The sequence below is a fragment of the Aquila chrysaetos genome, chromosome 5 (genome assembly GCF_900496995.4).
Source record: "Aquila chrysaetos chrysaetos chromosome 5, bAquChr1.4, whole genome shotgun sequence".
Classification (NCBI taxonomy): Eukaryota; Metazoa; Chordata; class Aves; order Accipitriformes; family Accipitridae; genus Aquila; species Aquila chrysaetos.
Genome location: NC_044008.1, coordinates 72230604 through 72243860, shown reverse-complemented (window position 1 = coordinate 72243860; position 13257 = coordinate 72230604). Strand labels below are relative to the sequence as shown.

At 37.0% G+C, this 13257-nt stretch overlaps 1 protein-coding gene across 13 annotated transcripts in view; it reads left to right on the top strand.

The window, feature by feature from the left end:
* Positions 1-915: 915 nt before the first annotated feature.
* The window catches only part of PECAM1 (platelet and endothelial cell adhesion molecule 1), a 35333-nt gene continuing 22991 nt past the window's right edge, over positions 916-13257 (top strand). For 7 of the 13 annotated variants that reach the window (XM_030015065.2, XM_030015066.2, XM_030015064.2 and 4 more), the window contains exons 1-11: positions 918-1188; positions 1329-1355; positions 3200-3493; positions 4453-4752; positions 4839-5138; positions 5529-5789; positions 6790-7074; positions 10671-10952; positions 11366-11473; positions 12336-12363; positions 12828-12898. In XM_030015065.2, coding sequence (XP_029870925.1) covers positions 1155-1188; positions 1329-1355; positions 3200-3493; positions 4453-4752; positions 4839-5138; positions 5529-5789; positions 6790-7074; positions 10671-10952; positions 11366-11473; positions 12336-12363; positions 12828-12898 — 1990 coding nt within the window. In that variant the 5' untranslated portion in view covers positions 918-1154. Of the gene's footprint in view, positions 1189-1328; positions 1356-3199; positions 3494-4452; positions 4753-4838; positions 5139-5528; positions 5790-6789; positions 7075-10670; positions 10953-11365; positions 11474-12335; positions 12364-12827; positions 12899-13257 lie in introns of all 13 variants that reach the window. The other 6 variants (XM_030015058.2, XM_030015057.2, XM_030015056.2 and 3 more) reach the window with 2 other exon arrangements.

Sequence of the window (13257 nt, the reverse complement as noted above, 5' to 3'; positions counted from 1 at the left end):
ATTAAAGGAAGTTGAGTAATTCGACTGTTCTGAATTTTACATCGGTTCCTTACTGTATCTCAGGGACATTTATTATACCAGTGGAAATTGAGGGCAAAATGCTGAAGTAGAATGTTTTGCAACTTTTCTTCCTCCTCTGATCACATTTGCTCAATTTCTGCTTTCAGTGTTTTGGATGCAGAATTAATCATCCCTGATTTCAGGTTGGCTGTCATACTGTCAGGCTACTTACACCATTGCAAAAAATTAAACAATGCAGAAGAGGTCAGCGGATCTCTCAGGGATGCCTGAATTCAAGCAGTGTCAAGCTACTAGCAGATTTAACTCTTGCTTCAGTGTATTTCAGATTGTGCCAGGCTGCTTCAGATTTCTGCTGAGAAATGAAACTCCAACCTCTTCTTTTCTTACGGGGCTTAAGTTTTATGATTGTGTATGTTGTGGACTGTCCTAACTTCAAAAAATAAAATCTTGTGCAGTTCCATGTTTTTGATATATGATAGTAGTATGAGAGGTCTGCCTGTCAATATTCTAGTCTAACACAACAGTAGCTATGGTTTCTGAGATAATTTGAATTTATTGTGCACCCTACAGTAAAGCTGCTCTTTGCCACAGCAAAGAGAGACCTAGAAATGGAGGTAAAAGGGAAGAATGAGTAATTCTGTATGTGTATTCTCTGAAAGAGTTCTCCATGTCAGGATGAAGGGAAATATTTGCTCAAGGATCTGCTGAGGTCAAATAACGAAGGTAATTTTTGTTTGTAAATGGTTAATCGTGACTTAAAAATACCCGTAATGACAGGAACTGCAGGATAAATGTCATTGGAACTTCTTGTTTTTTTAATACACCTTAAGAAATTAAACAAAGCAAATGCATTTGGTGGCGCCCTCAGGAAAAGTCCAGTCACTTCCTGAACAGTAATCTGCCTGTGAGCAGCAGATAGATTCTCATTGTTTGCCATTTCCAGTTTCCAGTAATGGGAACGATTACTTGATCTAGCCAGTCTCTGTTGAAGATCTGGGAAAACTTACAAATTTTAATGGCAAAATTTTATCTGTTTCCATAAAACAACAGCAGAATTTTGTACCTGGTGGCATCACCTCTAATGATGAATATTGTTTTATTTTTGAATTAAGTGTCTGTTCTTCAGGAACGAGATGTATCTTGCTCTTCTGGTGTTTTTCTTGCAGTGTAAGTTTGATAACTAAACATCTCGGTGGATACATGTGTTTCTGGTTTGTTTGGGGTTTGTTGGGGATTTTTACTGTTTCCCGTTACTGTCTGTCAATCTGTAAGCTTTGAAAATAACATTTCTTTTCATTTTTTTCCAGGTTCAGAACTTTACACTCAGGAGAGAGGTAGGTAATGAAAGGGTTTTTTCACATACAAATTTAAAATAAGTAATTTAACTAATTCCTCAGCTGTTGGTGTGCATCCATAACAGAGTTTATCTGGATTTGCTGTACTATAGCTCAGTACGAAATTCGGCCATGTAAAAAAAAAAGTATTACTTGGTAGTGTTTCTTGGTATAGTGTTTAAATGAAAGATGTGCTTCTCATGCTTTAATAAATGTTTTGGTGAAATCTTTCCTAGAGTAATTTGCTTTACTGAGGCATACAAGAGAAGAGATGGGAGAGGAAATTTAATTACCAGCATTTTGTTTTAGTCTTTAAAAAAACCTTCTCATGCCCACAAGCAAGGAGGTGGGATAAAATTATAAAATATAAATTAAGGGCACTGTCTCTTGCTCTTTTTCTTGCAAAAGAAAAGGTCATGTCTGATCAGAGTACAGAACTTGCGTTCTGAAAGCAATGCGTTTACTTTTTACGTTATCTTGCTGACTTCCAGCACGTACACTCTGCATACTTCTTTTTTTTCCATCACTAGGGAGAAATGTTTGCTTCTTGTTGTCATACAGTCTATTCACATGCAAAAAGGTTTACAATTTTTGCATTGGATTTATGCCCCAAACTCTCTCTGGCAAGGACAATTTATAAACAGCTGGTAAATGTACATGGCAATGGACTTCTTTAGATGCAGGGAAGTTTTCCCGTTCTAGTGGCATATTTCTAATACAAATTCTGTCCAAAATGGGCATAACCAAAAGCTGTAAGTTCTAACGGAAGGGAAAGTGAGTGAACTCATAAATCTTTCTCTATACTTGTTCATCTAGCTGTGTGAATAAAAATATGAATTATACCAACATTCTAATAATTACACAATTTTAAGCTACAAATTATTTATCATTGCTGTGGTTATAAACACAGAAGCACTATATATATATATATTAATGCTATTATAAAATTTATTTCTTAAAGTGCTTATCAATTTTTAATTTTTTTAAATAGATATATTGTATTCGGTATATTTTTTCAGGGTCTAAACATATCTAAGTTCTAAATTAATTGAAAGCATTGCTTCTGCATATGATTCTGTATTTGAATTAATCAGGGTATGATTGCTAAGGAGTCTTGAGAGTATGATTGCTGGACTGCCAACAGTGTAGTTAGGCATGTACATGTTTGCTTGCAGAACTTGAACCCAAATATCTTCTGTTACGCTCTAGTTATCCTAAACTAGAGATTTAAGATTATCCCAAGCTTGTGAGTTACACGTTTAAAGTGGAATTTGCGAATGACATAACTCTAGCCTCAATTTCAGATAAAAAATACTGGGATAATTCCAGGGATTTCTGCTAATTGGGGATGAATTGGCTTGGGGTTTAATACAACTCTAAGCAGGGATTTACTGTCATTTGTCAGTTTATTCAGACAAAATTTTGTTCACCTCTCAGATCTCCTGCCAATTACAGTTGAAGACAATAAGCCACGAGAAATAAAGAAAACCAAGAAGTAGCTGCAAACCTGTTCCAGTGTCCTCTGTGTCTTCTAGGGAATTTAGTAGATTTGGCCATGAGCATGGCCAGATCAATGATTCTTTCAGTCCCCCAAGGCAAAGACTGAGCAGATGGGCAGTGTGTGCTGTGACAATCAGTAGTTGCCTCTATTATATCTGTGCCATGGAAGCTAAAGCTGCTACCACTGTCAATATCTGTGAGATCTGACCACAAAAATTATAACACTTGCTACTAGGGTACAATGAATTAATTTTTGTGATTAAAATGTAGCAGCTTGAGATAACAGTATTATGTTGGACTAATTGAAAATAAATATAACTCCTTTTTTTATTTTTTCTGTCAAGTTTTTACTTTCAACACAGTTGAAATCAAGGTTCAACCATCTGTCAAAGTAAAGAATGGAGCTCCTATGTCAATTGTCTGTCGTGCTGATATTAGCAAAAGTACTGATTTCCAGCTGAAGCATAATTTTACAATTTTTAAGGATGGCAAGCTTGTGTTCATGACTGTATCAAACAAAGGAGATGCACAGTATGAAATACCTATGGCTAGATCTTCAGATACAGGAGAGTATGAATGTACTGTGGAAGCAGGTGGAAAGACAAAATCTAGTAACTCCTTACACGTTTGGGTAACAGGTGAGTATTCCTTCAAACATGGCAGTTTTCTAAGATACAAAAAGAGAACAACCTTTCAGGGGAAGTAATAATAGTCAGTGCTAAATAGGATATCTTGCAAAGTGTTTTTTATCCATAGACATCACAGTACTTCACAAGAGTTTAGTACTAAATCCTCATGTTAAGGCACAGAAATGAAATCATGATCCCAAGGCTATATGGCAGAGCAGTGCTAGTCAGGAATGCAATCTGTGCCTCCTGTGCCACCTTCCCCTCTGTCCTGAGCCTCTGTTCTCTAGACTAGAGAAAGTATTATTTGTGCCTATAGATCATAAACATGATGGGGGTTGGGTAGATTACTAGAAAAGTTGGAAATAATGTATAGAGATTCTCACCTTGTGACAGCCGTTGCCAAAGCTAGTATCAACTGTGGACTGCTTTTGTAGACAATGTTATATCAGTCTTGTTCTTTCATCTCTTAGGAGACCAGGGGCCACCTCCATCTATACCCTTTCTAGCCATGTGTTCTTGACTGCAAGTGACATTTTTCCCCTTGGAAAAGCAACTTGGGAAGAATTCGTTCAGCATTAAATAGTTACAGGGTTGTGCAGGGCCTGTAATTTTTCTTCAGAGGCCTGCACCTCTAGGTACAGAAGTTGGGATGGCATTTAGTTTCTTCGCTTGCTCGTTTCTGAGTAGCAATAGGAAACCCTGAGGAGTAAGTGGTCTTACCTTCAAAACAGCAAGTTTCATACTTCACACATTGCATCAAGATTGTATTGCCCTCTTGAGGGACATTTTATTCTTCTGAAGTTGCCTTGGCATGCACCCACACATCAAAGGAACTGTCTTCAAAAGCTCAGTTCTTGCAAATTATTTGCATCTGTTCATTAGCATAAATCACTACCATGGTTATCAGATATATTGTTTATTTCAGGATTATGCAATGTTCTATTTCTTTTTTTGTTTTCTGTTCTAAGGAATGACCAAGCCAATCCTGACTGCTGAGAAAAAAGAAGTTTTAGAGGGTGAAGTTGTGAAATTACGTTGTGAGCTGCCAGAAGAAGTACCTCCTTTACATTTTCTTTTCCGGAAGATAAAGATGAATTCAACACCTAAAGAAAAACTTGTATTTGAACCATACAGAAATTTTTCTGTAGTGGAATTTTCTGTTGAAGAGGGAGATAATATTTTACAATTTGATTGCTTTGGTAGGAGAAACGTAAAACTCGAATTTGAAAGCTCAGAATACAGCAACAAAACACTTGTTACAGTCAGGGGTAAGTTGCTTAGATTTTCGTTTTACATTTCTTTGCTTGCTATAATTAAAAAGTTGGGTCCTGAGTTTATATGTATTCTTTTGCAGAACCATTTATAAAGCCCACTCTGAATGCCAAGCCCTCAAGTAATATTACAGAAGGAGACAGAATACAGTTTGAATGCTCAACTGTGGTAGCCCGAATGCATGACATTGAAATCATACTCCAGAAAAACAGAACAATACTGAACAGTATTGTGTACAAGTATGTACACGAGTACAGTGTACAAGATGAGAAACTTTTGAAATACTCGGCAGTAGCTACTCTAGAGGACAGTGGTGAATACCTGTGTAAGGTGGAGCAAGGGAGAGCATCTAAAACCACCAAACTGAATGTTGTTGTGTCAGGTAACACCTCTGTGCATCTTAGATTTTACTCAGTGGATTAATATTTAAATTTAAATTTGGTAGAACTCAAGATCCAAGTGTAACCTCCAGATCCAAGTGTAAATTTTCCCTAAGTTAAAGACTATTTAGATTTAGATTTCGGTTTCTGATTTTTGCCTGCCAATACTTTCCAACTAAAATACTACTTTCAAATAACACATATGAGAAGTGGTTTCAAATGATTGCTAAGTTTCTGTTTTCCCTGAAAATGTTATTATATTAAAACCACATGATTGTTTTTTTCCCTGATTGTAAACTTTCAGTATATCCTTAATTCTGTATACTTTGAGATGGGTAGTCATACCCTTTTACGCTGAATTTGAATGAATTTGTTCTCTTTTTGTCTTACAGAGTTATTCCCCAAGCCAATATTGGCTGCTTCAATGAGTAAGCTGGATGAAAATAAAGAATTAACTTTGAGCTGCAGCATCAGTGGTTTTCGGAAAGCTAACTTCTCTATATTACGGAAAAATCCAAATGGAGACATCTGGTTGAAAAATTCTAGAAACTTAACAATGCGAGTTAATGTGAATGATACTGGATCCTACATCTGTAAAGCTGAAGTAAAAGGAATAGTCAAGCAGAGCAGACCTGTAAGGATAAATGTGTATGGTGAGTTGATACAGAGGCTTAGAACCCAATGGTGGTGGGGGGAAATCAAAACCATAAGCTTACAAATAAGCACATCTGTATACAGAATCAGTTTCTAGTCCATGAACTAGCAGGTTGTCTATTAGTTCTTGCGATATTAGTTTCTGTGAGATGTGCTTGTCATCTTTAGCTGTAGAGGATTTGGCCTACTGTGATCTAATCAAGTCAGACTTTCCCAGGGCTGGCCCTAGGAGAAGGGATTTAGCATGTCTTCCTTCTGTTCCCTTGATTCTGCTAGGTGCCAAATAAACTCTCATTCGTTACCATTTTCAGGAGCTGGGAAAGTTCTGCAAACCTTTCACTCATCAGTTTGATCTGAAACTCTGTCAGTGTCTGCCTTGAATCCCTCCCCCTGACCCTCCAGGCAGAAAACCATGAGAGCCAGAGGTCATCTGGATAGCTCTACTGCAGAAAAGCCAAGTTTTTTGCTATCAATACAACCCCCTCACCAGCACACTAATTATAAACACCCTAGTTTCCTTCCCTCTCATGGAACAAGCACAGTCAGTTCTCAAGTCTGTAAAGGGGGATTAACTGGGTTGTGACTCACTGTGCTGCACAAACAGAGGTTCCCGAGTAGGTGCTGCAGGATCCATCTCAGGTAATACATGCAATGGTACTTGCGTATGTTTTTGCTTTACAGACTTACTCCTTGGGTCAGAGCTAGTTCTGTAGTTTGGATGATCCGCAGCTATGTCACTGGTCCTTTTTTTGTTTTCCTTTACATTCTCCTTGTATGCTATTTTATTCTAAGTCACATATGTTCTATTATCTATGGTTTTGTTTTGTTCAAATCACTCCCTGCTTCCATTCTATCAATGAGGAAGATCTTCCCAATATAGGATGTGTGTGCAAAGTAGCTAAATATTGTATATTTACATGTTTTCTATAAAATAATATTGTATTTTTCAGCCTTATACAGTGTAATTTGCAACAGTTTTTTTCTTTTATTCCCTTTTAGCTCCAGTCTCCAAGCCAACTCTTTCCGTTGTCAGTGGTTTACCGGAGGTGGTGTTAGGGAAGCCTCTACGGTTAATTTGTCGCTCAGTGATGGGAACACCGCCAATAACATTCACATTCTACAAAGGAAATAATGAAGTTAAGAAAGTAGTCATTAATGATACATATGCTACGTTCTTGGATGAAAATATTAGACCAAATGACAAAAGAGGATACAAATGTGATGCTAGAAATAATCACTCCAGTGGTATGAAAACTAGCAATATTCTAAACATCACAGTAATAGGTAAGTCTGTTTAATTCTTCTTCTTGTCTAATGTCATATTTTTATTTTTGAAACTGTAGCAGCAAATGATGGACTAAGCAAATTGGATGTGAAACATTTACAAATTTTTGCTCACTTGAATTAAAAATAGTTGGAGATCTGTATCACAGACTATCTGTCACTAAAGTAAAAATCCTGATAGTAATTCCAATCAAGTTAACTACAATTGAGTTTATTTTAATGTTAAAACCAGATCTGACCTGAAATCTTATAGAAGCTTTTTTAGTAAAATTAATGATTAAAAATTTCAGGACCAGATCCATTTTCTTCGTGTTTGATTTTCATAGGACTGGATTAAATATATACGTAATGATATTGGAGTTAGCCTATGATTTTATTCACTAAAATAATCAAGCTAGCTAGATTCCTGGTAAAAGATGTAAACTCACACTTTTAATAATCCCTCTAAATACCTCTGTTATTAGCTGCAGTTTTCAGAGGTGCTGAGCATATGTTCAACACCAGAAGCTGCAGTTGCTAAATAGCTCTGAAAGTCAGCTATTATTATGCCTTATTAGCAACTAGCTGTTACTGTATATGAGCAAAGCCTTTGATCTACAAATATGTGTGAAACAGAAAGGGAGAATTCCTCTGCCCATGAGGGAAGTTGGTAGTTGAAGCTTTAAAAAGAAGATGAATTGGAAGTCCGCAGAAGAAAGCATGATGTCTGAAACATGCTGGAAATCTTAGCAGTACTCCAAGAAGGGGAATGCAAGTGCAAAAGCTTTGGTTTGCAAATGTGCTATTGGCAGATATGAAGAGAAACTGAAGCAAATAATAATTCTGTAGTAGGCCACGTAAGACCAGTGTCAGGACTGATAACTCTTAAAACATGTGGATGTGGTTTTCCCTGTGATTACACATGTAAGGGGGCGTCTTGTTTTGGTAGGTTTTTTTCACCAGCATACCATGTTTCTATACATTTGTTTGGTGCACTTAGAGCAGATGGTAGTGAGGTTTCACGTGACAGTTCTTGGTTTAGATCCTAGTGCTTCAAACGTTTGGCTCAAGAAAATTCTATCACTGATTTAGGTATGTTCTGTTCCCATCACAAGTGGTTCCCTGTGTGCCCAAAGAACTTACTTGTTAACAATACATTTTTCTATAGGCCTTAAGGAAGTTTCTTGGCTATCCTGTACTCAAGATGTGGATTGTACCTTGAATTTAATTTGAAAATCTAAGATAAATAATTGTAGAGAACAGAGTAGCTGATTGAGGAGGTATACTGAAGCCTTCCACACTAGATGAAGGTCCCTAAGAGTTGCAGGCTTCACGTTGACAGATAATGTCTTGTTGGGGTTCATCTTTAATAGTGAATGAGGTAAGCAGAAATAATAGTTTCCTACACAAGTGGAAATAAAAAATTGATTGTGACTGCTGCTCCTGGAGGACCTGAGAATATCCTTAATCTACAGAAGGAACCAAGGTATTGACCTTTTATTAAAGGAAATAATAATTTGCCTGTAACATCTTCAAAATGTTTGTCTGCTCAGTAGTGTCACCTCTACCTTACTTGGTTCAGAGTTGGTCAGTTTCATCAGTCTGATGTTGTAAAAAAATTTGACTATTTTGGTAGTGGTTTGGCAATATGTGGTGAAAGATAAGTAGAGCTGTGTATCCTATGCATGTTGTTGGCACCTATGTCGATGTCATTTGACCAGATAGGAACTGCATACAGCTAGTGGAAAAAAATAGAGTTCTTTGGGACTGTAAGTAAGGGAATTGATGATGGTGGATCCACTTGTAGAGCCATTTTAACCCATATCCTTGGCTCCTTGCTACTTTTCTTGAATGTATCAGCAGTATTTTAGGTTTACGTAACCCGATTACAGCAAAGTAGTACAGGACCAGAGCAGAAGTCTATTCTTGACCTATTGAAAATACCAAGGAGTTTTCAGTTTTGTGTCCTGTCTTGAACCCAAATTGTGTTGGTTTTAATAAGATAAACTTGTGGTTAAGATGCTGGTTTCTCTCTGAGTTTTGACATTGAGTTGTATATGACTAGAACCGATGCATCCAGCATTGTTGCATTTCTTCTGAGTCAGTTGGATTATTGCACAGTTGAAGGACATGCTTTCCACTCTCTGAGCCCCCAGACAGGTATTTGAATACAGTATTTGCATTTGCCTAGACTGTAGAAGTAGGACTGCACATTAAATTCATCAGTTCCACCAGGATATGCTTTGGTAACACTAGAGAGAAGCTGAATGATAAAACTCTGAAGAGATTTATCCAGTGAGATTTAAAGTCAAGGTAATTTGAAATAACAAGTAACAAATAAACAAATACAAAGCATAATCTTAGTCCATTAACAAGTGGGTATTTCTTTGCTGGAACTAGTGTATTCCAGCTGTTAGAGCAGTGGTTCAGGATATATTGTAACACTGTTTGGCAGTTCTGAATAGAAAGTGACGTTTTGGAGCCCGGTGAGCCAACCTTCTGCAGTCCACCACTCCTGAGGTGGTGGTTTCAAATTCTGTGTATTCTGTCCTTCCTGTCTGTACCAGATCTGAAAAAAGGTTTTACAGCGCAGTTCTCTCTATCATGAGGTCAGCTGTAGTAACCCAGTCTTTCATTGAAATCTGCTTCCTGCTTCCTATCTAATACAAATACAGCTTTCATGACTAGCATCTTTTCATATCAGATTTGGTTTCCTCCTGCTTTTGTACCAGTGTTGCCTTAATGACTCCTCCTTTACATCTGCCTTGTGTTATCCATGACCCTGCCCCAAACACATTTATAATATTTCCAGAGAAATTTTGTTTAGTGATTTTAGCAAAACAGATGCTTCATATCGCAAACATTTTGTGAAGCTACTAACATTTTACATGCCTTACATCACAGAATGTATGTACATTTTTTCCTGATGTAATTGTAAGTGCTGATGCTCATCTGCTCCTATGCTAGCTCTGTATATGCCAATATACTTAATTTGTAAAAGAGCAAACTTAAAAACTCTATTTTGGCTATGTATATTCTTACAACTTGTTCAAATGAAAACTAACTTCTCGCATTGTGTTTGCTATATTCTGTAACCATTAGAATTTGGGACTTGCTTATACCTTTGAAGAACTTGATCCATTATCTGGTGATATTCACAATTGTATGTTACAAGAAAGATATAATGCAGTTAGCATAAAATAGCATAACTCTAACATAACATAACTATGAAAGCATAGCTACATAAATTGAACTATAATTATATACACTATCAAACTGCTGAGTGTATTATTTCTGAAAATTAAGTAATTCATAGGTTGGGGCCTGAGGGGCATCCAAAGGAGTTTAAAAAAAGAGGCTGACTGACTTCTGTGGAATGGATATAGTTTCCTTCTGTGTCTGCTTTGTTTCTTTATAGTGCCCTCTCTATTTCTGGATGTATAAAAATATTTATTAGAGGATGCTGTCTGGCAGAGACTGTTCAGAAAGATTAATACTGTGCATTCAGTCTCTGTTTAACCAAGCATTAAAGCAAGTATTTCTACAATACAGTATTTTATCATCAAAGTTATTTCTAATAGTGCTAATATTTGTTTTCTTTGTGCCTTCCTCTGTAGTACCAATCAGGAATGCCAGCTTGGGCAGTATTCCATATGGAGAAGTGGAGGATGGCAGTGAGACTGCCTTTCTCTGCTCTGTGAAAGAAGGATCTTGGCCAATCCACTTCAGGATTTTTAGAAAAACTGATCGTGATGTCCTTCTATTTGAAAAAAGTGAAAATGCAGACAGAGTTGTGTGGCGCAAGGAAGCAATGAACAGGCAGGACACGGGGACGTATTACTGCATGGCTTCTAATCGAGCTAATGTGGATGTGAAAAGCCATCCAATAACCATCAGTGGTAAGCTAACTTTTATGATAAGCTGCGTACTATATCATCATGACAAGTGTGGTCATGTTATCTGCGATGTTACTAAGTATAACTCCCTTACTTGTTTTTGTTCCACCATTGTCAGAATTTAAATAGAGAGATCATTTATAAACAGAGATTGTCCAGCTTGTATAGAAAAGTTTAAGGGATGCTCAAAAGTCAAAAGAGCCAGATGCAAGCTAAAAGCAATCCATTGTTGTACTGAGTTTTGGTCACAAAGGAGAGGCTCACTAGTGAACTTTGCATGCAAGTCTCCTTAAAGTTCTTCCCCAGTGTGTAAGAAGGCCAGTTTGTAGTAAAATGAAAGGTCAGGAACTGCAGAAGTTGGTAATGATGACCTGTCACTGTACATACTCCCTTAAACATGTCTTTCTTATTTCTAGTCATCTTAGCGGCTTGGCAGAAAGGAATCATTGCTGCATTTGTCCTAATACCTATCGCAGGAGCAGCAACTCTCACTTTATGGTGGTTTTTGTGTAAGAAGAAAAAGGGTAATGAATGGTTCCCTTCTATTTGTTTGGTGACAAACATATTACAGTTAAACTTGCATTTGTTTCAGGAGAAAAGGCTTGTGGGGGTGAGGCTTCAGGAGATGACTAAATACAATTTTAAAAAACTAAAAAACCACTTAAAAATGCCGGGTGGCCCAAATTAATCTGCAAGCGCACTGAAGCTTTCCAAGTATATTGGGCAGAATGGGAACATCTAACTAATGGTGCTGGGAAGGCACTAGTGAAGCAAAGGTTATTTGAGATAGGCCAGAATTGCTCTGTCCTGATGGAATTCAGTCCTGTGCAATGTAGAGGCATACAGGGCCTGAGGATTTTTTCGATCCCTTATAGAGCTATGACAATTTGATTTGGGGTCCCAACTCAGGTGTAACTGAGGTACTTCTCTAGTCGTCATGAAACAAATTTAAGATTATTAGGCTGTGGGGTTGTTTTTTTTTTCTCCCCGCACTGTTATACAGTTTCACTTAGGGATTTGTCTTTTATCATCAAGGTATTCTTTCAGATCTTGGTGTTTCAGAAAATAAGTAAATATCGTTTGTCCTGTGATGTCCAGTACGTTGCAAAATATTTGGGAAAATTTGGAGTATCTGGTTGTCCCAGACTGCTTAAATTGGCCAGGCTAAAGTCTGGGATTTGGGATCTTAGTTTGTCTGTGAAAGAGACATTTAAGGGACCTGGGTGATAAACAGGATGTAAGACACGAGGTAATTAATTTTGTGATAGCCAAGAGAAATTATTCTGACTTGGGTAGATAATCACTATATTTTTGTTTTGATTTTTACTTTTAAATTTGTTTACTTGTGCAATCTATTAATAGATGCTTTTATTTTTCTCTGTCAAGCTAAAGGACCATCCATGGAGATGTCTGGGTAAGACGGCTTGCTTTATGGTAATGGTGAAGTATTTCTGTTTAAAGGGCTGGAGGCCTTTCACCATATGAATATAGTTTATTATGGCACACACCTGCAGACAATAGATGGTTGTACTTCATGCGCCACCTGCTAACACAACAACAGGATGAGGAAATACTCTAAAAATAGAAAAAAAAGGCCACCTAAGAGAAATACAAGAATGTCAGGCCTGCATTTGAATGCATTTAGATATGGAATTAAAAATACAGAGGTCTTAAAGAAGACTAATGCAAGAGGGAACATTTTTTACCTTAAAGTTTGTTTGTGCTTCTCTTAAAGACAAAGGCAAAATTTTCATTAGCTTCAATAGTTAAGAATGTGTGGTAGTCAGCATAGACAATGACTGATCTTTGCATATCATCATGTTGTTTTTAGTGACTGGTTTTGGATAATTACATCAACTTTTATTGGTTGCTTTTCAGTTCTGCCTTGGCTACAAACTTGACAAGTGAAAAACTGACAAGACAGCATAATGATGGAGATTACTATACAGGTAGGATATTTTGCTGTAAGACTATTAGTTAGTTGCCTTAATTAAACATTTATTTAAAGTTTTGGACTTACATGGTTATTGTTTGGAAAGGACCCAGTGTTTTGGGAATACAGAGGAATACCAATAACATTCTCCCAAGTATCTTCTATCATTTCATCTTTGCACAGCTTTTTATGAGCACGTCTTATACAAAGATTGGTTTACGTCTGCTCAGATGCTTCTACCAGGCAGTCAGTTAACAATGTTACAGATGGAGAAATCAGGGTAAAAGAAAATTGCTTTCTGTTTTTGACAGTTTTGACACAGCTGCAAGAAAATTATTTCAGAGTGGAAATTTGAGTCGTGGCACATGGTCCTGT